The 27,380-nt window shown below is 49.0% G+C and overlaps 1 protein-coding gene across 1 annotated transcript in view; it reads right to left on the bottom strand.

Moving 5' to 3' along the window:
* Window positions 1-580: 580 nt before the first annotated feature.
* The window catches only part of LOC142475396 (ATP-binding cassette sub-family C member 10-like), a 91,645-nt gene continuing 64,845 nt past the window's right edge, over window positions 581-27,380 (bottom strand). Inside the window, exons 4-5 of the mRNA XM_075581311.1 lie at window positions 14,402-14,540; window positions 581-611 (exon numbers count right to left, since the gene is read on the bottom strand). Coding sequence (XP_075437426.1) covers window positions 581-611; window positions 14,402-14,540 — 170 coding nt within the window. The remainder of the gene's footprint in view (window positions 612-14,401; window positions 14,541-27,380) is intronic.

Here is a 27,380-nt window from a genome sequence, read left to right as displayed (position 1 = left end):
GGGACCTGGGGGTCACACACAGAAAGGGGACACGTGTTACACGCCACTGTCCTAACTCTTCTAGGGAGACTGCAGCATAGTGACAGGGGACCTGGGGGTCACACACAGAAAGGGGGACACGTGTTACACGCCACTGTCCTAACTCTTCTAGGGAGACTGCAGCATAGTGACGGGGGACCTGGGGGTCACACACAGAAAGGGGGACACGTGTTACACGCCACTGTCCTAACTCTTCTAGGGAGACTGCAGCATAGTGACGGGGACCTGGGGGTCACACACAGAAAGGGGGACACGTGTTACACGCCACTGTCCTAACTCTTCTAGGGAGACTGCAGCATAGTGACGGGGGACCTGGGGGTCACACACAGAAAGGGGGACGCGTGTTACACGCCACTGTCCTAACTCTTCTAGGGAGACTGCAGCATAGTGACGGGGACCTGGGGGTCACACACAGAAAGGGGGACACGTGTTACACGCCACTGTCCTAACTCTTCTAGGGAGACTGCAGCATAGTGACGGGGGACCTGGGGGTCACACACAGAAAGGGGGACGCGTGTTACACGCCACTGTCCTAACTCTTCTAGGGAGACTGCAGCATAGTGACGGGGGACCTGGGGGTCACACACAGAAAGGGGGACGCGTGTTACACGCCACTACTCATATGCTTCCTTAAGCAAGTGTGTCTTAAGGTGGGTCTTAAAGGTGGATAGAGGGGGTGCTAGTCGGGTACTGAGGGGAAGGGCATTCCAGAGGTGTGGGGCAGAAAGTGAGAAAGGTTTAAGGCGGGAGAGGGCTTTAGATACAAAGGGGGTAGAAAGAAGACATCCTTGAGCAGAACGCAAGAGTCAGGATGGTGCATAGCGAGAAATTAGGGGGAGATGTAAGGAGAGGCAGAGGAGGGTATAGTGAGATATTAGGGGGAGATGTAAGGAGGGGCAGAGGAGGGTATAGTGAGATATTAGGGTGAGATGTAAGGAGGGGCAGAGGGGGGTATAGTGAGATATTAGGGGGAGATGTAAGGAGGGGCAGAGGAGGGTATAGTGAGATATTAGGGTGAGATGTAAGGAGGGGCAGAGGAGGGTAGAGTGAGAGATTAGGGTGAGATGTAAGGAGGGGCAGAGGAGGGTATAGTGAGATATTAGGGGGAGATGTAAGGAGGGGCAGAGGAGGGTATAGTGAGATATTAGGGTGAGATGTAAGGAGGGGCAGAGGGGGGTATAGTGAGATATTAGGGGGAGATGTAAGGAGGGGCAGAGGAGGGTATAGTGAGATATTAGGGTGAGATGTAAGGAGGGGCAGAGGAGGGTAGAGTGAGAGATTAGGGTGAGATGTAAGGAGGGGCAGAGGAGGGTATAGTGAGATATTAGGGGGAGATGTAAGGAGGGACAGAGGAGGGAATAGTGAGATATTGGGGTGAGATGTAAGGAGGGGCAGAGGAGGGTATAGTGAGATATTAGGGTGAGATGTAAGGATGGGCAGAGGAGGGTATAGTGAGATATTAGGGTGAGATGTAAGGAGGGGCAGAGGAGGGTAGAGTGAGAGATTAGGGTGAGATGTAAGGAGGGGCAGAGGAGGGTATAGTGAGATATTAGGGGGAGATGTAAGGAGGGGCAGAGGGGGTATAGTGAGATATTAGGGTGAGATGTAAGGAGGGGCAGAGGGGGGTATAGTGAGATATTAGGGTGAGATGTAAGGAGGGGCAGAGGGGGGTATAGTGGGATATTAAGGCTGAGATGTAAGGAGGGGCAGAGGAGGGTATAGTGAGATATTAGGGTGAGATGTAAGGAGGGGCAGAGGAGGGTATAGTGAGAGATTAGGGTGAGATGTAAGGAGGGGCAGAGGAGAGTATAGTGAGATATTAGGGAGAGATGTAAGGAGGGACAGAGGAGGGAATAGTGAGATATTGGGGTGAGATGTAAGGAGGGGCAGAGGAGGGTATAGTGAGATATTAGGGTGAGATGTAAGGAGGGGCAGAGGAGGGTATAGTGAGAAATTAGGGTGAGATGTAAGGATGGGCAGAGGAGTGTATAGTGAGATATTAGGGGGAGATGTAAGATGGGGCAGAGGAGGGAATAGTGAGATATTAGGGTGAGATGTAAGGAGGGGCAGAGGAGGGTATAGTGAGATATTAGGGTGAGATGTAAGGAGGGGCAGAGGAGGGTATAGTGAGATATTTGGGGGAGATGTAAGGAGGGGCAGAGGAGGGTATAGTGAGAGATTAGGGTGAGATGTAAGGAGGGGCAGAGGAGGGTATAGTGAGATATTAGGGTGAGATGTAAGGAGGGGCAGAGGAGGGAATAGTGAGATATTAGGGTGAGATGTAAGGAGGGGCAGAGGAGGGTATAGTGAGATATTAGGATGAGATGTAAGGAGGGGCAGAGGAGGGTATAGTGAGAGATTAGGGTGAGATGTAAGGAGGGGCAGAGGAGGGTATAGTGAGATATTTGGGGGAGATGTAAGGAGGGGCAGAGGAGGGTATAGTGAGAGATTAGGGTGAGATGTAAGGAGGGGCAGAGGAGGGTATAGTGAGATATTAGGGTGAGATGTAAGGAGGGGCAGAGGAGGGTATAGTGAGATATTAGGGTGAGATGTAAGGAGGGGCAGAGGAGGGTATAGTGAGAGATTAGGGTGAGATGTAAGGAGGGGCAGAGGAGGGTATAGTGAGATATTAGGGTGAGATGTAAGGAGGGGCAGAGGAGGGTATAGTGAGAGATTAGGGTGAGATGTAAGGAGGGGCAGAGGAGGATATAGTGAGATATTAGGGTGAGATGTAAGGAGGGGCAGAGGAGGGTATAGTGAGATATTAGGGCTGAGATGTAAGGAGGGGCAGAGGAGGGAATAGTGAGATATTAGGGTGAGGTGTAAGGAGGGTATAGTGAGATATTAGGGTGAGATGTAAGGAGGGGCAGGAGAGGGTATAGTGAGATATTGGGGTGAGATGTAAGGAGGGGCAGAGGAGGGTAGAGTGAGATATTAGGGTGAGATGTAAGGAGGAGCAGAGGAGGGTATAGTGAGATATTAGGGTGAGATGTAAGGAGGGGCAGAGGAGGGTATAGTGAGATATTAGGGTGAGATGCAAGGAGGGGCAGAGGGGGGTATAGTGAGATATTAGGGTGAGTTGTAAGGAGGGGCAGAGGAGGGTATAGTGAGATATTGGGGTGAGATGTAAGGAGGGGCAGAGGAGGGTATAGTGAGATATTAGGGTGAGATGTAAGGAGGGGCAGAGGAGGGTATAGTGAGATATTGGGGTGAGATGTAAGGAGGGGCAGAGGAGGGTATAGTGAGATATTAGGGTGAGATGTAAGGAGGGGCAGAGGAGGGTATAGTGAGATATTAGGGTGAGATGCAAGGAGGGGCAGAGGGGGGTATAGTGAGATATTAGGGTGAGTTGTAAGGAGGGGCAGAGGAGGGTATAGTGAGATATTAGGGGGAGATGTAAGGAGGGGCAGAGGAGGGTATAGTGAGATATTAGGGTGAGATGTAAGGAGGGGCAGAGGAGGGTATAGTGAGATATTAGGGTGAGATGTAAGGAGGGGCAGAGGAGGGTATAGTGAGATATTAGGGTGAGATGTAAGGAGGGGCAGAGGAGGGTATAGTGAGATATTAGGGTGATATGTAAGGAGGGGCAGAGGAGGGTATAGTGAGATATTAGGGTGAGATGTAAGGAGGGGCAGAGGAGGGTATAGTGAGATATTAGGGTGAGATGTAAGGAGGGGCAGAGGAGGGTATAGTGAGATATTAGGGTGAGATGTAAGGAGGGGCAGAGGGGGGTATAGTGGGATATTAGGGCTGAGATGTAAGGAGGGGCAGAGGAGGGTATAGTGAGATATTAGGGTGAGATGTAAGGAGGGGCAGAGGAGGGAATAGTGAGATATTAGGGGGAGATGTAAGGAGGGGCAGAGGAATGTATAGTGAGATATTAGGGTGAGATGTAAGGAGGGGCAGAGGAGGGTATAGTGAGATATTAGGGTGAGATGTAAGGAGGGGCAGAGGAGGGTATAGTGAGATATTAGGGGGAGATGTAAGGAGGGGCAGAGGAGGGTATAGTGAGATATTAGGATGAGATGTAAGGAGGGGCAGAGGAGGGTATAGTGAGATATTAGGGTGAGATGTAAGGAGGGGCAGAGGAGGGTATAGTGAGATATTAGGGGGAGATGTAAGGAGGGACAGAGGAGGGTATAGTGAGATATTAGGGTGAGATGTAAGGAGGGGCAGAGGAGGGTATAGTGAGAGATTAGGGTGAGATGTAAGGAGGGGCAGAGGAGGGTATAGTGAGATATTAGGGGGAGATGTAAGGAGGGGCAGAGGAGGGTATAGTGAGATATTAGGGTGAGATGTAAGGAGGGGCAGAGGAGGGTATAGTGAGATATTAGGGTGAGATGTAAGGAGGGGCAGAGGAGGGTATAGTGAGATATTAGGGTGAGATGTAAGGAGGGGCAGAGGAGGGTATAGTGAGATATTAGGGGGAGATGTAAGGAGGGGCAGAGGAGGGTATAGTGAGATATTAGGGTGAGATGTAAGGAGGGGCAGAGCGGGGTATAGTGAGATATTAGGGTGAGATGTAAGGAGGGGCAGAGGAGGGTATAGTGAGATATTAGGGTGAGATGTAAGGAGGGGCAGAGGAGGGTATAGTGAGATATTAGGGTGAGATGTAAGGAGGGGCAGAGGAGGGTATAGTGAGATATTAGGGTGAGATGTAAGGAAGGGCAGAGGAGGGTATAGTGAGATATTAGGGCGAGATGTAAGGAGGGGCAGAGGAGGGTATAGTGAGATATTAGGGTGAGATGTAAGGAGGGGCCGAGGGGGGTATAGTGAGATATTAGGGTGAGATGTAAGGAGGAGCAGAGGAGGGTATAGTGAGATATTACGGGTGTGATGTAAGGAGGGGCAGAGGAGGGAATAGTGAGATATTAGGGGGAGATGTAAGGAGGGGCAGAGGAGGGTATAGTGAGATATTAGGGTGAGATGTAAGGAGGGGCAGAGGAGGGTATAGTGAGATATTAGGGTGAGATGTAAGGAGGGGCAGAGGAGGGTATAGTGAGAGATTAGGGTGAGATGTAAGGAGGGGCAGAGGAGGGTATAGTGAGATATTAGGGTGAGATGTAAGGAGGGACAGAGGAGGGTATAGTGAGATATTAGGGTGAGATGTAAGGAGGGGCAGAGGAGAGTATAGTGAGATATTAGGGTGAGATGTAAGGAGGGGCAGAGCGGGGTATAGTGAGATATTAGGGTGAGATGTAAGGAAGGGCAGAGGAGAGTATAGTGAGATATTAGGGTGAGATGTAAGGAAGGGCAGAGGAGGGTATAGTGAGATATTAGGGTGAGATGTAAGGAGGGGCAGAGGAGGGTATAGTGAGATATTAGGGTGAGATGTAAGGAGGGGCAGAGGAGGGTATAGTGAGATATTAGGGTGAGATGTAAGGAGGGGCAGAGGAGGGTATAGTGAGATATTAGGGTGAGATGTAAGGAGGGGCAGAGGAGGGTATAGTGAGATATTAGGGTGAGATGTAAGGAAGGGCAGAGGAGGGTATAGTGAGATATTAGGGTGAGATGTAAGGAGGGGCAGAGGAGGGTATAGTGAGATATTAGGGTGAGATGTAAGGAGGGGCAGAGGAGGGTATAGTGAGATATTAGGGTGAGATGTAAGGAGGGGCAGAGGAGTGTATAGTGAGATATTAGGGTGATATGTAAGGAGGGGCAGAGGAGGGTATAGTGAGATATTAGGGTGAGATGTAAGGAGGGGCCGAGGGGGGTATAGTGAGATATTAGGGTGATATGTAAGGAGGGGCAGAGGAGGGTATAGTGAGATATTAGGGTGATATGTAAGGAGGGGCAGAGGAGGGAATAGTGAGATATTAGGGTGAGATGTAAGGAGGGGCCGAGGGGGGTATAGTGAGATATTAGGGTGAGATGTAAGGAGGAGCAGAGGAGGGTATAGTGAGATACTACGGGTGAGATGTAAGGAGGGGCAGAGGAGGGAATAGTGAGATATTAGGGGAGATGTAAGGAGGGGCAGAGGAGGGTATAGTGAGATATTAGGGCTGAGATGTAAGGAGGGGCAGAGGAGGGTATAGTGAGAGATTAGGGTGAGATGTAAGGAGGGGCAGAGGAGGGTATAGTGAGATATTAGGGTGAGATGTAAGGAGGGGCAGAGGGGGGTATAGTGAGATATTAGGGTGAGATGTAAGGAGGGGCAGAGGAGTGTATAGTGAGATATTAGGATGAGATGTAAGGAGGGCAGAGGAGGGTATAGTGAGATATTAGGGTGAGATGTAAGGAGGGGCAGAGGAATGTATAGTGAGATATTAGGGTGAGATGTAAGGAGGGGCAGAGGAGGGTATAGTGAGATATTAGGGTGATATGTAAGGAGGGGCAGAGGAGGGTATAGTGAGATATTAGGGTGATATGTAAGGAGGGGCAGAGGAGGGTATAATGAGATATTTGGGGGAGATGTAAGGAGGGGCAGAGGAGTGTATAGTGAGATATTAGGGTGAGATGTAAGGAGGGGCAGAGGAGGGCAGAGTGAGATATTAGGGTGAGATGTAAGGAGGGGCAGAGGAGGGTATAGTGAGATATTAGGGGGAGATGTAAGGAGGGGCAGAGGAGGGTATAGTGAGATATTAGGGTGAGATGTAAGGAGGGGCAGAGGAGGGTATAGTGAGAGATTAGGGTGAGATGTAAGGAGGGGCAGAGGAGGGTATAGTGAGATATTAGGGTGAGATGTAAGGAGGGACAGAGGAGGGTATAGTGAGATATTAGGGTGAGATGTAAGGAGGGGCAGAGGAGGGGATAGTGAGATATTAGGGTGAGATGTAAGGAGGGGTAGAGGAGGGTATAGTGAGATATTAGGGTGAGATGTAAGGAAGGGCAGAGGAGGGTATAGTGAGATATTAGGGTGAGATGTAAGGAAGGGCAGAGGAGGCTATAGTGAGATATTAGGGTGAGATGTAAGGAGGGGCAGAGGAGGGTATAGTGAGATATTAGGGTGAGATGTAAGGAGGGGCAGAGGAGGGTATAGTGAGAGATTAGGGTGAGATGTAAGGAGGGGCAGAGGAGGTTATAGTGAGATATTAGGGTGAGATGTAAGGAGGGACAGAGGAGGGTATAGTGAGATATTAGGGTGAGATGTAAGGAGGGGCAGAGGAGGGGATAGTGAGATATTAGGGTGAGATGTAAGGAGGGGTAGAGGAGGGTATAGTGAGATATTAGGGTGAGATGTAAGGAAGGGCAGAGGAGGGTATAGTGAGATATTAGGGTGAGATGTAAGGAAGGGCAGAGGAGGGTATAGTGAGATATTAGGGTGAGATGTAAGGAGGGGCAGAGGGGGGTATAGTGAGATATTAGGGTGAGATGTAAGGAGGGGCAGAGGAGGGTATAGTGAGAGATTAGGGTGAGATGTAAGGAGGGGCAGAGGAGGGTATAGTGAGATATTAGGGTGAGATGTAAGGAGGGACAGAGGAGGGTATAGTGAGATATTAGGGTGAGATGTAAGGAGGGGCAGAGGAGGGGATAGTGAGATATTAGGGTGAGATGTAAGGAGGGGTAGAGGAGGGTATAGTGAGATATTAGGGTGAGATGTAAGGAAGGGCAGAGGAGGGTATAGTGAGATATTAGGGTGAGATGTAAGGAGGGGCAGAGGAGGGTATAGTGAGATATTAGGGTGAGATGTAAGGAGGGGCAGAGGAGGGTATAGTGAGATATTGGGGTGAGATGTAAGGAGGGGCAGAGGAGGGTATAGTGAGATATTAGGGTGAGATGTAAGGAGGGGCAGAGGAGGGTATAGTGAGATATTAGGGTGAGATGTAAGGAGGGGCAGAGGAGGGTATAGTGAGATTAGGGTGAGATGTAAGGAGGGGCAGAGGAGGGTATAGTTAGATATTAGGGTGAGATGTAAGGAGGAGCAGAGGAGGGTATAGTGAGATATTAGGGTGAGATGTAAGGAGGGGCAGAGGAGGGTACTGTATAGTGAGATATTAGGGTGAGATGTAAGGAGGGGCAGAGGAGGGTATAGTGAGATATTAGTGAGATGTAAGGAGGGGCAGAGGAGGGTATAGTGAGATATTAGGGTGAGATGTAAGGAGGGGCAGAGGAGGGTATAGTGAGATATAAGGGTGAGATGTAAGGAGGGGCAGAGGAGGGTATAGTGAGATATTAGGGTGAGATGTAAGGAGGGGCAGAGGAGGGTATAGTGAGATTAGGGTGAGATGTAAGGAGGGGCAGAGGAGGGTATAGTTAGATATTAGGGTGAGATGTAAGGAGGGACAGAGGGGGGTATAGTGAGAGATTAGGGTGAGATGTAAGGAGGGGCAGAGGAGGGTATAGTGAGATATTAGGGTGAGATGTAGGGAGGGGCAGAGGAGGGTATAGTGAGATATTAGGGTGAGATGTAAGGAAGGGCAGAGGAGGGTATAGTGAGATATTAGGGTGAGATGTAAGGAAGGGCAGAGGAGGGTATAGTGAGTTATTAGGGTGAGATGTAAGGAGGGGCAGAGGAGGGTATAGTGAGATATTGGGGTGAGATGTAAGGAGGGGCAGAGGAGGGTATAGTGAGATATTAGGGTGAGATGTAAGGAGGGACAGAGGAGGGTATAGTGAGATATTAGGGTGAGATGTAAGGAAGGGCAGAGGAGGGTATAGTGAGATATTAGGGTGAGATGTAAGGAAGGGCAGAGGAGGGTATAGTGAGATATTAGGGTGAGATGTAAGGAGGGGCAGAGGAGGGTATAGTGAGATATTACGGTGAGATGTAAGGAGGGGCAGAGGAGTGTATAGTGAGATATTAGGGTGAGATGTAAGGAGGGGCAGAGGAGTGTATAGTGAGATATTAGGGTGATATGTAAGGAGGGGCAGAGGAGTGTATAGTGAGATATTAGTGTGAGATGTAAGGAGGGGCAGAGGGGGGTATAGTGAGATATTAGGGTGAGATGTAAGGAGGGGCAGAGGAGGGTATAGTGAGATATTAGGGTGAGATGTAAGGAGGGGCAGAGGAGGGTATAGTGAGATATTAGGATGAGATGTAAGGAGGGGCAGAGGAGGGTATAGTGAGATATTAGGGTGAGATATAAGGAGGGGCAGAGGAGGGTATAGTGAGATATTAGGGGGAGATGTAAGGAGGGGCAGAGGAGGGCAGAGTGAGATATTAGGGTGAGATGTAAGGAGGGGCAGAGGAGGGTATAGTGAGATATTAGGGTGAGATGTAAGGAGGGGCAGAGGAGGGTATAGTGAGATATTAGGGTGAGATGTAAGGAGGGGCAGAGGGGGGTATAGTGAGATATTAGGGTGAGATGTAAGGAGGGGCAGAGGAGTGTATAGTGAGATATTAGTGAGATGTAAGGAGGGGCAGAGGAGGGTATAGTGAGATATTAGGGTGATATGTACGGAGGGGCAGAGGAGTGTATAGTGAGATATTAGGGGGAGATGTAAGGAGGGGCAGAGGAGGGTATAGTGAGATATTAGGGTGAGATGTAAGGAGGGGCAGAGGAGGGTATAGTGAGATATTAGGGTGAGATGTAAGGAGGAGCAGAGGAGGGTATAGTGAGATATTAGGGTGAGATGTACGGAGGGGCAGAGGAGGGTATAGTGAGATATTAGGGTGAGATGTAAGGAGGAGCAGAGGAGGGTATAGTGAGATATTAGGGTGAGATGTAAGGAGGGGCAGAGGAGGGTATAGTGAGATATTAGGGTGAGATGTAAGGAGGGGCAGAGGGGGGTATAGTGAGATATTAGGGTGAGATGTAAGGAGGGGCAGAGGAGTGTATAGTGAGATATTAGTGAGATGTAAGGAGGGGCAGAGGAGGGTATAGTGAGATATTAGGGTGAGATGTAAGGAGGGGCAGAGGAGGGTATAGTGAGATATTAGGGTGAGATGTAAGGAGGGGCAGAGGAGGGTATAGTGAGATATTAGGGTGAGATGTAAGGAGGGGCAGAGGAGGGTATAGTGAGATTAGGGTGAGATGTAAGGAGGGGCAGAGGAGGGTATAGTTAGATATTAGGGTGAGATGTAAGGAGGGGCAGAGGAGGGTATAGTGAGATATTAGGGCTGAGATGTAAGGAGGGGCAGAGGAGGGTATAGTGAGATATTAGGGCTGAGATGTAAGGAGGGGCAGAGGAGGGTATAGTGAGATATTAGGGTGAGATGTAAGGAGGGGCAGAGGAGGGTATAGTGAGATATTAGGTTGAGATGTAAGGAGGGGCAGAGGAGGGTATAGTGAGATATTAGGGGTAGATGTGAGGAGGGGCAGAGGAGGGTATAGTGAGATATTAGGGTGAGATGTAAGGAGGGGCAGAGGAGGGTATAGTGAGATATTAGGGTGAGATGTAAGGAGGTGCAGAGGGGGGTATAGTGAGATATTGGGGTGAGATGTAAGGAGGGGCAGAGGAGGGTATAGTGAGATATTAGGGTGAGATGTAAGGAGGGGCAGAGGAGGGTATAGTGAGATATTGGGGTGAGATGTAAGGAGGGGCAGAGGAGGGTATAGTGAGATATTAGGGTGAGATGTAAGGAGGGGCAGAGGAGGGTATAGTGAGATATTAGGGTGAGATGTAAGGAGGGGCAGAGGAGGGTATAGTGAGATATTGGGGTGAGATGTAAGGAGGAGCAGAGGAGGGTATAGTGAGATATTAGGGTGAGATGTAAGGAGGGGCAGAGGAGGGTATAGTGAGATATGAGGGTGAGATGTAAGGAGGGGCAGAGGGGGGTATAGTGAGATATTAGGGTGAGATGTAAGGAGGGGCAGAGGGGGGTATAGTGAGATATTAGGGTGAGATGTAAGGAAGGGCAGAGGAGGGTAGAGTGAGATATTAGGGTGAGATGTAAGGAGGGGCAGAGGAGGGTAGAGTGAGATATTAGGGTGAGATGTAAGGAGGGGCAGAGGAGGGTATAGTGAGATATTAGGGTGAGATGTAAGGAGGGGCAGAGGAGGGTATAGTGAGATATTAGGGTGAGATGTAAGGAGGGGCAGAGGAGGGTAGAGTGAGATATTAGGGTGAGATGTAAGGAGGGGCAGAGGAGGGTATAGTGAGATATTAGGGTGAGATGTAAGGAGGTGCAGAGGGGGGTATAGTGAGATATTGGGGTGAGATGTAAGGAGGGGCAGAGGAGGGTATAGTGAGATATTAGGGTGAGATGTAAGGAGGGGCAGAGGAGGGTATAGTGAGATATTGGGGTGAGATGTAAGGAGGGGCAGAGGAGGGTATAGTGAGATATTAGGGTGAGATGTAAGGAGGGACAGAGGAGGGTATAGTGAGATATTAGGGTGAGATGTAAGGAAGGGCAGAGGAGGGTATAGTGAGATATTAGGGTGAGATGTAAGGAAGGGCAGAGGAGGGTATAGTGAGATATTAGGGTGAGATGTAAGGAGGGGCAGAGGAGGGTATAGTGAGATATTACGGTGAGATGTAAGGAGGGGCAGAGGAGGGTATAGTGAGATATTACGGTGAGATGTAAGGAGGGGCAGAGGAGGGTAGAGTGAGATATTAGGGTGAGATGTAAGGAGGGGCAGAGGAGGGTATAGTGAGATATTAGGGTGAGATGTAAGGAGGGGCAGAGGAGTGTATAGTGAGATATTAGGGTGATATGTAAGGAGGGGCAGAGGAGTGTATAGTGAGATATTAGTGTGAGATGTAAGGAGGGGCAGAGGGGGGTATAGTGAGATATTAGGGTGAGATGTAAGGAGGGGCAGAGGAGGGTATAGTGAGATATTAGGGTGAGATGTAAGGAGGGGCAGAGGAGGGTATAGTGAGATATTAGGATGAGATGTAAGGAGGGGCAGAGGAGGGTATAGTGAGATATTAGGGGGAGATGTAAGGAGGGGCAGAGGAGGGTATAGTGAGATATTAGGGTGAGATGTAAGGAGGGGCAGAGGAGGGTATAGTGAGATATTAGGGTGAGATGTAAGGAGGGGCAGAGGAGGGTATAGTGAGATATTAGGGTGAGATGTAAGGAGGGGCAGAGGGGGGTATAGTGAGATATTAGGGTAAGATGTAAGGAGGGGCAGAGGGGGGTATAGTGAGATATTAGGGTGAGATGTAAGGAGGGGCAGAGGAGGGTATAGTGAGATATTAGGGTGAGATGTAAGGAGGGGCAGAGGAGGGTATAGTGAGATATTAGGGTGAGATGTAAGGAGGGGCAGAGGGGGGTATAGTGAGATATTAGGGTGAGATGTAAGGAGGGGCAGAGGAGAGTATAGTGAGATATTAGGGTGAGATGTAAGGAGGGGCAGAGGAGGGTATAGTGAGATATTAGGGTGAGATGTAAGGAGGGGCAGAGGGGGGTATAGTGAGATATTAGGGTAAGATGTAAGGAGGGGCAGAGGGGGGTATAGTGAGATATTAGGGTGAGATGTAAGGAGGGGCAGAGGAGGGTATAGTGAGATATTAGGGTGAGATGTAAGGAGGGGCAGAGGGGGGTATAGTGAGATATTAGGGTGATATGTAAGGAGGGGCAGAGGAGTGTATAGTGAGATATTAGTGTGAGATGTAAGGAGGGGCAGAGGGGGGTATAGTGAGATATTAGGGTGAGATGTAAGGAGGGGCAGAGGGGGGTATAGTGAGATATTAGGGTGAGATGTAAGGAGGGGCAGAGGAGGGTATAGTGAGATATTAGGGTAAGATGTAAGGAGGGGCAGAGGAGGGTATAGTGAGATATTAGGGTGAGATGTAAGGAGGGGCAGAGGAGGGTATAGTGAGATATTAGTGTGAGATGTAAGGAGGGGCAGAGGGGGGTATAGTGAGATATTAGGGTGAGATGTAAGGAGGGGCAGAGGAGGGTATAGTGAGATATTAGGGTGAGATGTAAGGAGGGGCAGAGGGGGGTATAGTGAGATATTAGGGTGAGATGTAAGGAGGGGCAGAGGGGGGTATAGTGAGATATTAGGGTGAGATGTAAGGAGGGGCAGAGGAGGGAATAGTGAGATATTAGGGGGAGATGTAAGGAGGGGCAGAGGAGGGTATAGTGAGATATTAGGGGGAGATGTAAGGAGGGACAGAGGAGGGTATAGTGAGATATTAGGGTGAGATGTAAGGAGGGGCAGAGGAGGGTATAGTGAGATATTAGGGTGAGATGTAAGGTGGCACAGAGGAGGATATAGTGAGATATTAGGGTGAGATGTAAGGAGGGGCAGAGGAGGGTATAGTGAGATATTAGGATGAGATGTAAGGAGGGGCAGAGGAGGGTATAGTGAGATATTAGGGTGAGTTGTAAGGAGGGGCAGAGGAGGGTATAGTGAGATATTAGGGTGAGATGTAAGGAGGGACAGAGGAGGGTATAGTGAGATATTAGGGTGAGATGTAAGGAGGGGCAGAGGAGGGTATAGTGAGATATTAGGGGGAGATGTAAGGAGGGGCAGAGGAGGGTATAGTGAGATATTAGGGTGAGATGTAAGGAGGGGCAGAGGAGGGTATAGTGAGATATTAGGGTGATATGTAAGGAGGGGCAGAGGAGGGTATAGTGAGATATTAGGGTGAGATGTAAGGAGGGGCAGAGGAGGGTATAGTGAGATATTAGGGTAAGATGTAAGGAGGAGCAGAGGAGGGACGGATGTGACCCGTGTATTCTGCCCGCGCTCACGTACGGATGTGACCCGTGTATCCTGCCCGCGCTCGCGTACGGATGTGACCCGTGTATCCTGCCCGCGCTCACGTACGGATGTGACCCGTGTATCCTGCCCACGCTCACGTACGGATGTGACCCGTGTATCCTGCCCGCGCTCACGTATGGATGTGACCCGTGTATCCTGCCCACGCTCACGTACGGATGTGACCCGTGTATCCTGCCCGCGCTCACGTATGGATGTGACCCGTGTATCCTGCCCGCGCTCGCGTACGGATGTGACCCGTGTATCCTGCCCGCGCTCACGTACGGATGTGACCCGTGTATCCTGCCCGCGCTCGCGCACGGATGTGACCCGTGTATCCTGCCCGCGCTCACGTACGGATGTGACCCGTGTATCCTGCCCGCGCTCGCGTACGGATGTGACCCGTGTATCCTGCCCGCGCTCACGTATGGATGTGACCCGTGTATCCTGCCCACGCTCATGTACGGATGTGACCCGTGTATCTTGCCCGCGCTCACGTATGGATGTAACACTTGAATCTTAAATGCACAGATAACTCAGAAGCGCCAGGCCTCTCACAGAAGTACTGTGTGGAGAGATGCATGCTGAGTAGTACCCAAAGGGACAGGAAAAAATAATGAACAGGTTTGAAAGCGAACACAAGTCTGTGACATCATCACAAAGGAGGCAGAAATGCAAATGGCGGTGGGCGGACATATCACATGAAGAAATTATCATCGAGCGCTCGGACCCCATGATGTGGGACCCCCTAGCCCCTCAGATTTATCACTCGTTCTGGGTTAATGACCCACTGGTACCCCTCATACCAAAAGGACATGGACACTTACACCAGCCCCCCCGGAGAGAAGAGAAGCAGCGGAGGAGACGGGGCGGCGGGCGACAGGGTCAGGAGGGAGTCGTTTCCGGACATATTCTGCAGGTTGGAGATCCAGTGTGAGAGCCACCAGTCCGATACGTTCCTGGAGGCTGCAGCGAGGACAGAGAGTATGGAGTATCAGCACATTTACTATACAGAGCGGGTATCAGAGCACCAGAGTATTATTATATAGAGCAGAGCCGGGGAGTATGGTTATATAGAGCAGAGCCGGGGAGTATGGTTATATAGAGCAGAGCCGGGGAGTATGGTTATATAGAGCAGAGCCCGGGAGTATGGTTATATAGAGCAGAGAGCCCGGGAGTATGGTTATATAGAGCAGAGACCGGGAGTATGGTTATATAGAGCAGAGACCGGGAGTATGGTTATATAGAGCAGAGACCGGGAGTATGGTTATATAGAGCAGAGCCCGGGAGTATGGTTATATAGAGCAGAGCCCGGGAGTATGGTTACATAGAGCAGAGCCCGGGAGTATGGTTATATAGAGCAGAGACCGGGAGTATGGTTATATAGAGCAGAGACCGGGAGTATGTTATATAGAGCAGAGACCGGGAGTATGGTTATATAGAGCAGAGACCGGGAGTATGGTTATATAGAGCAGAGCCGGGGAGTATGGTTATATAGAGCAGAGCCCGGGAGTATGGTTATATAGAACAGAGACCGGGAGTATGGTTATATAGAGCAGAGACCGGGAGTATGGTTATATAGAGCAGTGACCGGGAGAATGGTTATATAGAGCAGAGACCGGGAGTATGGTTATATAGAGCAGAGACCGGGAGTATGGTTATATAGAGCAGAGACCGGGAGTATGGTTATATAGAGCAGAGCCCGGGGGTATGGTTATATAGAGCAGAGACCGGGCGTATGGTTATATAGAGCAGAGACCGGGAGCATGGTTATATAGAGCAGAGCCCGGGAGTATGGTTATATAGAGCAGAGACCGGGAGTATGGTTATATAGAGCAGAGACCGGGAGTATGGTTATATAGAGCAGGGCCCGGGAGTATGGTTATATAGAGCAGAGCCCGGGAGTATGGTTATATAGAGCAGAGACCGGGAGTATGGTTATATAGAGCAGAGCCGGGGAGTATGGTTATATAGAGCAGAGACCGGGAGTATGGTTATATAGAGCAGAGACCGGGAGTATGGTTATATAGAGCAGAGACCGGGAGTATGGTTATATAGAGCAGAGCCCGGGAGTATGGTTATATAGAGCAGAGACCGGGAGTATGGTTATATAGAGCAGAGACCGGGAGTATGGTTATATAGAGCAGAGCCCGGGGGTATGGTTATATAGAGCAGAGAACGGGAGTATGGTTATATAGAGCAGAGCCCGGGAGTATGGTTATATAGAGCAGAGACCGGGAGTATGGTTATATAGAGCAGAGCCCGGGAGTATGGTTACATAGAGCAGAGCCCGGGAGTATGGTTATATAGAGCAGAGACCGGGAGTATGGTTATATAGAGCAGAGACCGGGAGTATGGTTATATAGAGCAGAGCCCGGGAGTATGGTTACATAGAGCAGAGCCCGGGAGTATGGTTATATAGAGCAGAGACCGGGAGTATGGTTATATAGAGCAGAGCCCGGGAGTATGGTTATATAGAGCAGAGACCGGGAGTATGGTTATATAGAGCAGAGCCCGGGGGTATGGTTATATAGAGCAGAGCCGGGGAGTATGGTTATATAGAGCAGAGACCGGGAGTATGGTTATATAGAGCAGAGACCGGGAGTATGGTTATATAGAGCAGAGACCGGGAGTATGGTTATATAGAGCAGAGCCCGGGAGTATGGTTATATAGAGCAGAGACCGGGAGTATGGTTATATAGAGCAGAGACCGGGAGTATGGTTATATAGAGCAGAGCCCGGGGGTATGGTTATATAGAGCAGAGAACGGGAGTATGGTTATATAGAGCAGAGCCCGGGAGTATGGTTATATAGAGCAGAGCCCGGGAGTATGGTTATATAGAGCAGAGACCGGGAGTATGGTTATATAGAGCAGAGCCCGGGGGTATGGTTATATAGAGCAGAGACCGGGAGTATGGTTATATAGAACAGAGACCGGGAGTATGGTTATATAGAGCAGAGACCGGGAGTATGGTTATATAGAGCAGAGCCCGGGAGTATGGTTATATAGAGCAGAGCCCGGGAGTATGGCTATATAGAGCAGAGACCGGGAGTATGGTTATATAGAGCAGAGACCGGGAGTATGGTTATATAGAGCAGAGACCGGGAGTATGGTTATATAGAGCAGAGCCCGGGGGTATGGTTATATAGAGCAGAGCCCGGGAGTATGGTTATATAGAGCAGAGCCCGGGAGTATGGTTATATAGAGCAGAGACCGGGAGTATGTTATATAGAGCAGAGCCCGGGAGTATGGTTATATAGAGCAGAGACCGGGAGTATGGTTATATAGCGCAGAGCCCGGGAGTATGGTTATATAGAGCAGAGCCCGGGAGTATGGTTATATAGAGCAGAGACCGGGAATATGGTTATATAGAGCAGAGCCCGGGAGTATGGTTATATAGAGCAGAGCCCGGGAGTATGGTTATATAGAGCAGAGCCCGGGAGTATGTTATATAGAGCAGAGCCCCGGGAGTATGGTTATATAGAGCAGAGACCGGGAGTATGGTTATATAGAGCAGAGACCGGGAGTATGGTTATATAGAGCAGAGACCGGGAGTATGGTTATATAGAGCAGAGACCGGGAGTATGGTTATATAGAGCAGAGACCGGGAGTATGGTTATATAGAGCAGAGACCGGGAGTATGGTTATATAGAGCAGAGACCGGGAGTATGGTTATATAGAGCAGAGACCGGGAGTATGGTTATATAGAGCAGAGCCGGAGAGTATGGTTATATAGAGCAGAGACCGGGAGTATGGTTATATAGAGCAGAGACCGGGAGTATGGTTATATAGAGCAGAGCCAGGGAGTATGGTTATATAGAGCAGAGACCGGGAGTATGGTTATATAGAGCAGAGACCGGGAGTATGGTTATATAGAGCAGAGACCGGGAGTATGGTTATATAGAGCAGAGACCGGGAGTATGGTTATATAGAGCAGAGCCGGAGAGTATGGTTATATAGAGCAGAGACCGGGAGTATGGTTATATAGAGCAGAGACCGGGAGTATGGTTATATAGAGCAGAGCCAGGGAGTATGGTTATATAGAGCAGAGCCAGGGAGTATGGTTATATAGAGCAGAGACCGGGAGTATGGTTATATAGAGCAGAGACCGGGAGTATGGTTATATAGAGCAGAGACCGGGAGTATGGTTATATAGAGCAGAGACCGGGAGTATGGTTATATAGAGCAGAGCCGGAGAGTATGGTTATATAGAGCAGAGACCGGGAATATGGTTATATAGAGCAGAGACCGGGAGTATGGTTATATAGAGCAGAGACCGGGAGTATGGTTATATAGAGCAGAGCCAGGGAGTATGGTTATATAGAGCAGAGCCAGGGAGTATGGTTATATAGAGCAGAGACCGGGAGTATGGTTATATAGAGCAGAGCCCGGGAGTATGGTTATATAGAGCAGAGACCGGGAGTATGGTTATATAGAGCAGAGACCGGGAGTATGGTTATATAGATCAGAGCCCGGGAGTATGTTATATAGAGCAGAGCCAGGGAGTATGGTTATATAGAGCAGAGCCAGGGAGTATGGTTATATAGAGCAGAGCCAGGGAGTATGGTTATATAGAGCAGAGCCCGGGAGTATGGTTATATAGAGCAGAGACCGGGAGTATGGGTATATAGAGCAGAGCCCGGGAGTATGGTTATATAGAGCAGAGACCGGGAGTATGGTTATATAGAGCAGAGACCGGGAGTATGGTTATATAGAGCAGAGACCGGGAGTATGGTTATATAGAGCAGAGACCGGGAGTATGGTTATATAGAGCAGAGACCGGGAGTATGGTTATATAGAGCAGAGCCCGGGAGTATGGTTATATAGAGCAGAGCCAGGGAGTATGGTTATATAGAGCAGAGCCAGGGAGTATGGTTATATAGAGCAGAGCCCGGGAGTATGGTTATATAGAGCAGAGACCGGGAGTATGGGTATATAGAGCAGAGCCCGGGAGTATGGTTATATAGAGCAGAGACCGGGAGTATGGTTATATAGATCAGAGCCCGGGAGTATGGTTATATAGAGCAGAGACCGGGAGTATGGTTATATAGAGCAGAGCCCGGGAGTATGGTTATATAGAGCAGAGACCGGGAGTATGGTTATATAGAACAGAGACCGGGAGTATGGTTATATAGAGCAGAGACCGGGAGTATGGTTATATAGAGCAGAGACCGGGAGTATGGTTATATAGAGCAGAGCCCGGGAGTATGGTTATATAGAGCAGAGACCGGGAGTATGGTTATATAGAGCAGAGCCGGGGAGTATGGTTATATAGAGCAGAGACCGGGAGTATGGTTATATAGAGCAGAGACCGGGAGTATGGTTATATAGAGCAGAGACCGGGAGTATGGTTATATAGAGCAGAGCCAGGGAGTATGGTTATATAGAGCAGAGACCGGGAGTATGGTTATATAGAGCAGAGCCAGGGAGTATGGTTATATAGAGCAGAGCCCGGGAGTATGGTTATATAGAGCAGAGACCGGGAGTATGGTTATATAGAGCAGAGACCGGGAGTATGGTTATATAGAGCAGAGACCGGGAGTATGGTTATATAGAGCAGAGCCAGGGAGTATGGTTATATAGAGCAGAGACCGGGAGTATGGTTATATAGAGCAGAGACCGGGAGTATGGTTATATAGAGCAGAGACCGGGAGTATGGTTATATAGAGCAGAGACCGGGAGTATGGTTATATAGAGCAGAGACCGGGAGTATGGTTATATAGAGCAGTGACCGGGAGTATGGTTATATAGAGCAGAGCCAGGGAGTATGGTTATATAGAGCAGAGCCAGGGAGTATGGTTATATAGAGCAGAGCCCGGGAGTATGGTTATATAGAGCAGAGACCGGGAGTATGGTTATATAGAGCAGAGCCCGGGAGTATGGTTATATAGATCAGAGCCCGGGAGTATGGTTATATAGATCAGAGCCCGGGAGTATGGTTATATAGAGCAGAGACCGGGAGTATGGTTATATAGAGCAGAGACCGGGAGTATGGTTATATAGAGCAGTGCCCGGGAGTATGGTTATATAGAACAGAGACCGGGAGTATGGTTATATAGAGCAGAGCCCGGGAGTATGGTTATATAGAGCAGAGACCGGGAGTATGGTTATATAGAGCAGAGACCGGGAGTATGGTTATATAGAGCAGAGACCGGGAGTATGGTTATATAGAGCAGAGCCCGGGAGTATGGTTATATAGAGCAGAGACCGGGAGTATGGTTATATAGAGCAGAGACCGGGAGTATGGTTATATAGAGCAGAGCCCGGGAGTATGGTTATATAGAGCAGAGACCGGGAGTATGGTTATATAGAGCAGAGACCGGGAGTATGGTTATATAGAGCAGGGCCCGGGAATATGGTTATATAGAGCAGAGACCGGGAGTATGGTTATATAGAGCAGGGCCCGGGAGTATGGTTATATAGAGCAGGGCCCGGGAGTATGGTTATATAGAGCAGAGCCCGGGAGTATGGTTATATAGAGCAGAGACCGGGAGTATGGTTATATAGAGCAGAGACCGGGAGTATGGTTATATAGAGCAGAGCCCGGGAGTATGGTTATATAGAGCAGAGCCCGGGAGTATGGTTATATAGAGCAGAGCCCGGGAGTATGGTTATATAGAGCAGAGACCGGGAGTATGGTTATATAGAGCAGAGACCGGGAGTATGGTTATATAGAGCAGAGACCGGGAGTATGGTTATATAGAGCAGAGACCGGGAGTATGGTTATATAGAGCAGAGACCGGGAGTATGGTTATATAGAGCAGAGACCGGGAGTATGGTTATATAGAACAGAGACCGGGAGTATGGTTATATAGAGCAGAGCCAGGGAGTATGGTTATATAGAGCAGAGACCGGGAGTATGGTTATATAGAGCAGAGACCGGGAGTATGGTTATATAGAGCAGAGCCAGGGAGTATGGTTATATAGAGCAGAGACCGGGAGTATGGTTATATAGAGCAGAGACCGGGAGTATGGTTATATAGAGCAGGGCCCGGGAGTATGGTTATATAGAGCAGAGACCGGGAGTATGGTTATATAGAGCAGGGCCCGGGAGTATGGTTATATAGAGCAGAGCCCGGGAGTATGGTTATATAGAGCAGAGACCGGGAGTATGGTTATATAGAGCAGAGACCGGGAGTATGGTTATATAGAGCAGAGACCGGGAGTATGGTTATATAGAGCAGAGACCGGGAGTATGGTTATATAGAGCAGAGCCCGGGGGTATGGTTATATAGAGCAGAGACCGGGAGTATGGTTATATAGAGCAGAGACCGGGAGTATGGTTATATAGAGCAGAGACCGGGAGTATGGTTATATAGAGCAGAGCCCGGGAGTATGGTTATATAGAGCAGAGACCGGGAGTATGGTTATATAGAGCAGAGACCGGGAGTATGGTTATATAGAGCAGAGCCCGGGAGTATGGTTATATAGAGCAGAGCCCGGGAGTATGGTTATATAGAGCAGAGACCGGGAGTATGGTTATATAGAGCAGAGACCGGGAGTATGGTTATATAGAGCAGAGACCGGGAGTATGGTTATATAGAGCAGAGCCAGGGAGTATGGTTATATAGAGCAGAGCCCGGGAGTATGGTTATATAGAGCAGAGACCGTGACTATGGTTATATAGAGCAGAGACCGGGAGTATGGTTATATAGAGCAGAGCCCGGGAGTATGGTTATATAGAGCAGAGACCGGGAGTATGGTTATATAGAGCAGAGCCCGGGGGTATGTTTATATAGAGCAGAGACCGGGAGTATGGTTATATAGAGCAGGGCCCGGGAGTATGGTTATATAGAGCAGAGACCGGGAGTATGGTTATATAGAGCAGAGCCCGGGAGTATGGCTATATAGAGCAGAGACCGGGAGTATGGTTATATAGAGCAGAGACCGGGAGTATGGTTATATAGAGCAGAGCCCGGGAGTATGGTTATATAGAGCAGAGACCGGGAGTATGGTTATATAGAGCAGAGCCCGGGAGTATGGTTATATAGAGCAGAGACCGGGAGTATGGTTATATAGAGCAGAGCCCGGGAGTATGGCTATATAGAGCAGAGACCGGGAGAATGGTTATATAGAGCAGAGCCCGGGAGTATGGCTATATAGAGCAGAGACCGGGAGTATGGTTATATAGAGCAGAGACCGGGAGTATGGTTATATAGAGCAGAGCCCGGGAGTATGGTTATATAGAGCAGAGACCGGGAGTATGGTTATATAGAGCAGAGCCCGGGAGTATGGTTATATAGAGCAGAGACCGGGAGTATGGTTATATAGAGCAGAGCCCGGGAGTATGGCTATATAGAGCAGAGACCGGGAGTATGGTTATATAGAGCAGAGACCGTGACTATGGTTATATAGAGCAGAGACCGGGAGTATGGTTATATAGAGCAGAGCCCGGGAGTATGGTTATATAGAGCAGAGACCGGGAGTATGGTTATATAGAGCAGAGCCCGGGGGTATGGTTATATAGAGCAGAGACCGGGAGTATGGTTATATAGAGCAGGGCCCGGGAGTATGGTTATATAGAGCAGAGACCGGGAGTATGGTTATATAGAGCAGAGCCCGGGAGTATGGCTATATAGAGCAGAGACCGGGAGTATGGTTATATAGAGCAGAGACCGGGAGTATGGTTATATAGAGCAGAGCCCGGGAGTATGGTTATATAGAGCAGAGACCGGGAGTATGGTTATATAGAGCAGAGACCGGGAGTATGGTTATATAGAGCAGAGCCCGGGAGTATGGTTATATAGAGCAGAGACCGGGAGTATGGTTATATAGAGCAGAGCCCGGGAGTATGGCTATATAGAGCAGAGACCGGGAGTATGGTTATATAGAGCAGAGACCGGGAGTATGGTTATATAGAGCAGAGCCCGGGAGTATGGTTATATAGAGCAGAGACCGGGAGTATGGTTATATAGAGCAGAGCCCGGGAGTATGGTTATATAGAGCAGAGCCAGGGAGTATGGTTATATAGAGCAGAGCCGGGGAGTATGGTTATATAGAGCAGAGCCCGGGAGTATGGTTATATAGAGCAGAGCCGGGGAGTATTGTTATATAGAGCAGAGCCCGGGGTATGGTTATATAGAGCAGAGCCCGGGAGTATGGTTATATAGAGCAGAGCCCGGGAGTATGGTTATATAGAGCAGAGACCGGGAGTATGTTATATAGAGCAGAGCCCGGGAGTATGGTTATATAGAGCAGAGACCGGGAGTATGGTTATATAGGGCAGAGACCGGGAGTATGGTTATATAGAGCAGAGCCCGGGAGTATGGTTATATAGAGCAGAGACCGGGAGTATTGTTATATAGAGCAGAGCCCGGGAGTATGGTTATATAGAGCAGAGACCGGGAGTATGGTTATATAGAGCAGAGCCCGGGAGTATGGTTATATAGAGCAGAGACCGGGAGTATGGTTATATAGAGCAGAGCCCGGGGGTATGGTTATATAGAGCAGAGACCGGGAGAATGGTTATATAGAGCAGAGACCGGGAGTATGGTTATATAGAGCAGAGACCGGGAGTATGGTTATATAGAGCAGAGCCCGGGAGTATGGTTATATAGAGCAGAGACCGGGAGTATGGTTATATAGAGCAGAGCCCGGGAGTATGGTTATATAGAGCAGAGCCAGGGAGTATGGTTATATAGAGCAGAGACCGGGAGTATGGTTATATAGAGCAGAGCCCGGGAGTATGGTTATATAGAGCAGAGCCAGGGAGTATGGTTATATAGAGCAGAGACCGGGAGTATGGTTATATAGAGCAGTGACCGGGAGTATGGTTATATAGAGCAGAGCCCGGGAGTATGGTTATTTAGAGCAGAGACCGGGAGTATGGTTATATAGAGCAGAGACCGGGAGTATGGTTATATAGAGCAGAGCCCGGGAGTATGGTTATATAGAGCAGAGACCGGGATTATGGTTATATAGAGCAGAGACCGGGAGTATGGTTATATAGAGCAGAGACCGGGAGTATGGTTATATAGAGCAGAGACCGGGATTATGGTTATATAGAGCAGAGACCGGGAGTATGGTTATATAGAGCAGAGACCGGGACTATGGTTATATAGAGCAGGGCCCGGGAGTATGGTTATATAGAGCAGAGACCGGGAGTATGGTTATATAGAGCAGAGCCCGGGAGTATGGTTATATAGAGCAGAGACCGGGATTATGGTTATATAGAGCAGAGACCGGGAGTATGGTTATATAGAGCAGAGCCGGGGAGTATGGTTATATAGAGCAGAGACCGGGAGTATGTTATATAGAGCAGAGACCGGGAGTATGGTTATATAGAGCAGAGACAGGGAGTATGGTTATATAGAGCAGAGACCGGGAGTATGGTTATATAGAGCAGAGCCCGGGAGTATGGTTATATAGAGCAGAGCCCGGGAGTATGTTATATAGAGCAGAGCCCGGGAGTATGTTATATAGAGCAGAGACCGGGAGTATGGTTATATAGAGCAGAGCCCGGGAGTATGGTTATATAGAGCAGAGCCCGGGAGTATGGTTATATAGAGCAGAGACCGGGAGTATGGTTATATAGAGCAGAGACCGGGAGTATGGTTATATAGAGCAGAGACCGGGAGTATGGTTATATAGAGCAGAGCCCGGGAGTATGGTTATATAGAGCAGAGCCGGGGAGTATGGTTATATAGAGCAGAGACCGGGAGTACGGTTATATAGAGCAGAGCCCGGGAGTATGGTTATATAGAGCAGAGACCGGGAGTATGGTTATATAGAGCAGAGCCCGGGAGTATGGTTATATAGAGCAGAGACAGGGAGTATGGTTATATAGAGCAGAGACCGGGAGTATGGTTATATAGAGCAGAGACCGGGAGTATGGTTATATAGAGCAGAGACCGGGAGTATGGTTATATAGAGCAGAGACCGGGAGTATGGTTATATAGAGCAGAGACCGGGAGTATGGTTATATAGAGCAGAGCCCGGGAGTATGGTTATATAGAGCAGAGCCCGGGAGTATGGTTATACAGAGCAGAGCCAGGGAGTATGGTTATATAGAGCAGAGCCCGAGAGTATGGTTATATAGAGCAGAGACCGGGAGTATGGTTATACAGAGCAGAGACCGGGAGTATGGTTATATAGAGCAGAGACCGGGAGTATGGTTATATAGAGCAGAGACCGGGAGTATGGTTATATAGAGCAGAGACCGGGAGTATGGTTATATAGAGCAGAGACCGGGAGTATGGTTATATAGAGCAGAGACCGGGAGTATGGTTATATAGAGCAGAGCCCGGGAGTATGTTATATAGAGCAGAGCCCGGGAGTATGGTTATATAGAGCAGAGCCCGGGAGTATGGTTATATAGAGCAGAGCCCGGGAGTATGGTTATATAGAGCAGAGACCGGGAGTATGGTTATATAGAGCAGAACCCGGGAAGAGCAGAGACCGGGAGTATGGTTATATAGAGCAGAGCCCGGGAGTATGTTATATAGAGCAGAGCCCGGGAGTATGGTTATATAGAGCAGAGACCGGGAGTATTGTTATATAGAGCAGAGACCGGGAGTATGGTTATATAGAGCAGAGACCGGGAGTATGGTTATATAGAGCAGAAACCGGGAGTATGGTTATATAGAGCAGAGACCGGGAGTATGGTTATATAGAGCAGAGACCGGGAGTATGGTTATACAGAGCAGAGACCGGGAGTATGGTTATATAGAGCAGAGCCGGGGAGTATGGTTATATAGAGCAGAGACCGGGAGTATGGTTATATAGAGCAGAGACCGGGAGTATGGTTATATAGAGCAGAGACCGGGAGTATGGTTATATAGAGCAGAGACCGGGAGTATGGTTATATAGAGCAGAGACCGGGAGTATGGTTATATAGAGCAGAGCCCGGGAGTATGGTTATATAGAGCAGAGCCCGGGAGTATGGTTATATAGAGCAGAGCCCGGGAGTATGGTTATATAGAGCAGAGACCGGGAGTATGGTTATATAGAGCAGAGCCCGGGAGTATGGTTATATATAACAGAGCCCGGAAGTATGGTTATATAGAGCAGAGACCGGGAGTATGGTTATATAGAGCAGAGACCGGGAGTACGGTTATATAGAGCAGTGACCGGGAGTATGGTTATATAGAGCAGAGCCCGGGATTATGGTTATATAGAGCAGAGACAGGGAGTATGGTTATATAGAGCAGAGACCGGGAGTATGGTTATATAGAGCAGAGCCCGGGAGTATGTTATATAGAGCAGAGCCCGGGAGTATGGTTATATAGAGCAGAGCCAGGGAGTATGGTTATATAGAGCAGAGACCGGGAGTATGGTTATATAGAGCAGAGCCAGGGAGTATGGTTATATAGAGCAGAGCCCGGGAGTATGGTTATACAGAGCAGAGACCGGGAGTATGGTTATATAGAGCAGAGCCCGGGAGTATGGTTATATAGAGCAGAGCCCGGGAGTATGGTTATATAGAGCAGAGACCGGGAGTATGGTTATATAGAGCAGAGACCGGGAGTATTGTTATATAGAGCAGAGACCGGGAGTATGGTTATATAGAGCAGAGCCCGAGAGTATGGTTATATAGAGCAGAGCCCGGGAGTATGGTTATATAGAGCAGAGCCCGGGAGTATGGTTATATATAACAGAGCCCGGGAGTATGGTTATATAGAGCAGAGACCGGGAGTATGGTTATATAGAGCAGAGACCGGGAGTATGGTTATATAGAGCAGAGCCGGGGAGTATGGTTATATAGAGCAGAGACCGGGAGTATGGTTATATAGAGCAGAGACCGGGAGTATGGTTATATAGAGCAGAGACCGGGAGTATGGTTATATAGAGCAGAGCCCGGGAGTATGATTATATAGAGCAGAGACCGGGAGTATGGGTATATAGAGCAGAGACAGGGAGTATGGTTATATAGAGCAGAGCCCGGGAGTATGGTTATATAGAGCAGAGCCCGGGAGTATGTTATATAGAGCAGAGCCCGGGAAGAGCAGAGCCCGGGAGTATGGTTATATAGAGCAGAGAGCCCGGGAGTATGGTTATATAGAGCAGAGACCGGGATTATGGTTATACAGAGCAGAGACCGGGAGTATGGTTATATAGAGCAGAGCCCGGGAGTATGGTTATATAGAGCAGAGACCGGGAGTATGGTTATATAGAGCAGAGACCGGCAGTATGGTTATATAGAGCAGAGACCGGGAGTATGGTTATATAGAGCAGAGCCGGGGAGTATGGTTATATAGAGCAGAGACCGGGATTAAGGTTATATAGAGCAGAGACAGGGAGTATGGTTATATAGAGCAGAGCCCGGGAGTATGGTTATATAGAGCAGAGCCCGGGAGTATGTTATATAGAGCAGAGCCCGGGAAGAGCAGAGCCCGGGAGTATGGTTATATAGAGCAGAGACCGGGAGTATGGTTATATAGAGCAGAGACCGGGAGTATGGTTATATAGAGCAGAGACCGGGAGTATGGTTATATAGAGCAGAGCCCGGGAGTATGGTTATATAGAGCAGAGCCCGGGAGTATGGTTATATAGAGCAGAGCCCGGGAGTATGGTTATATAGAGCAGAGACCGGGAGTATGGTTATATAGAGCAGAGACCGGGAGTATGGTTATATAGAGCAGAGACCGGGAGTATGGTTATATAGAGCAGAGACCGGGATTATGGTTATATAGAGCAGAGACCTGGAGTATGGTTATATAGAGCAGAGACCGGGAGTATGGTTATATAGAGCAGAGACCGGGATTATGGTTATATAGAGCAGAGACCGGGAGTATGGTTATATAGAGCAGAGCCCGGGAGTATGGTTATATAGAGCAGAGACCGGGATTATGGTTATATAGAGCAGA

This window comes from Ascaphus truei, unplaced genomic scaffold (assembly GCF_040206685.1).
Source record: "Ascaphus truei isolate aAscTru1 unplaced genomic scaffold, aAscTru1.hap1 HAP1_SCAFFOLD_1205, whole genome shotgun sequence".
In the NCBI taxonomy this organism is placed as follows: Eukaryota; Metazoa; Chordata; class Amphibia; order Anura; family Ascaphidae; genus Ascaphus; species Ascaphus truei.
The sequence above is the reverse complement of the archived record's forward strand: the minus strand, read 5'-3'. Positions and strand labels throughout refer to the sequence as shown.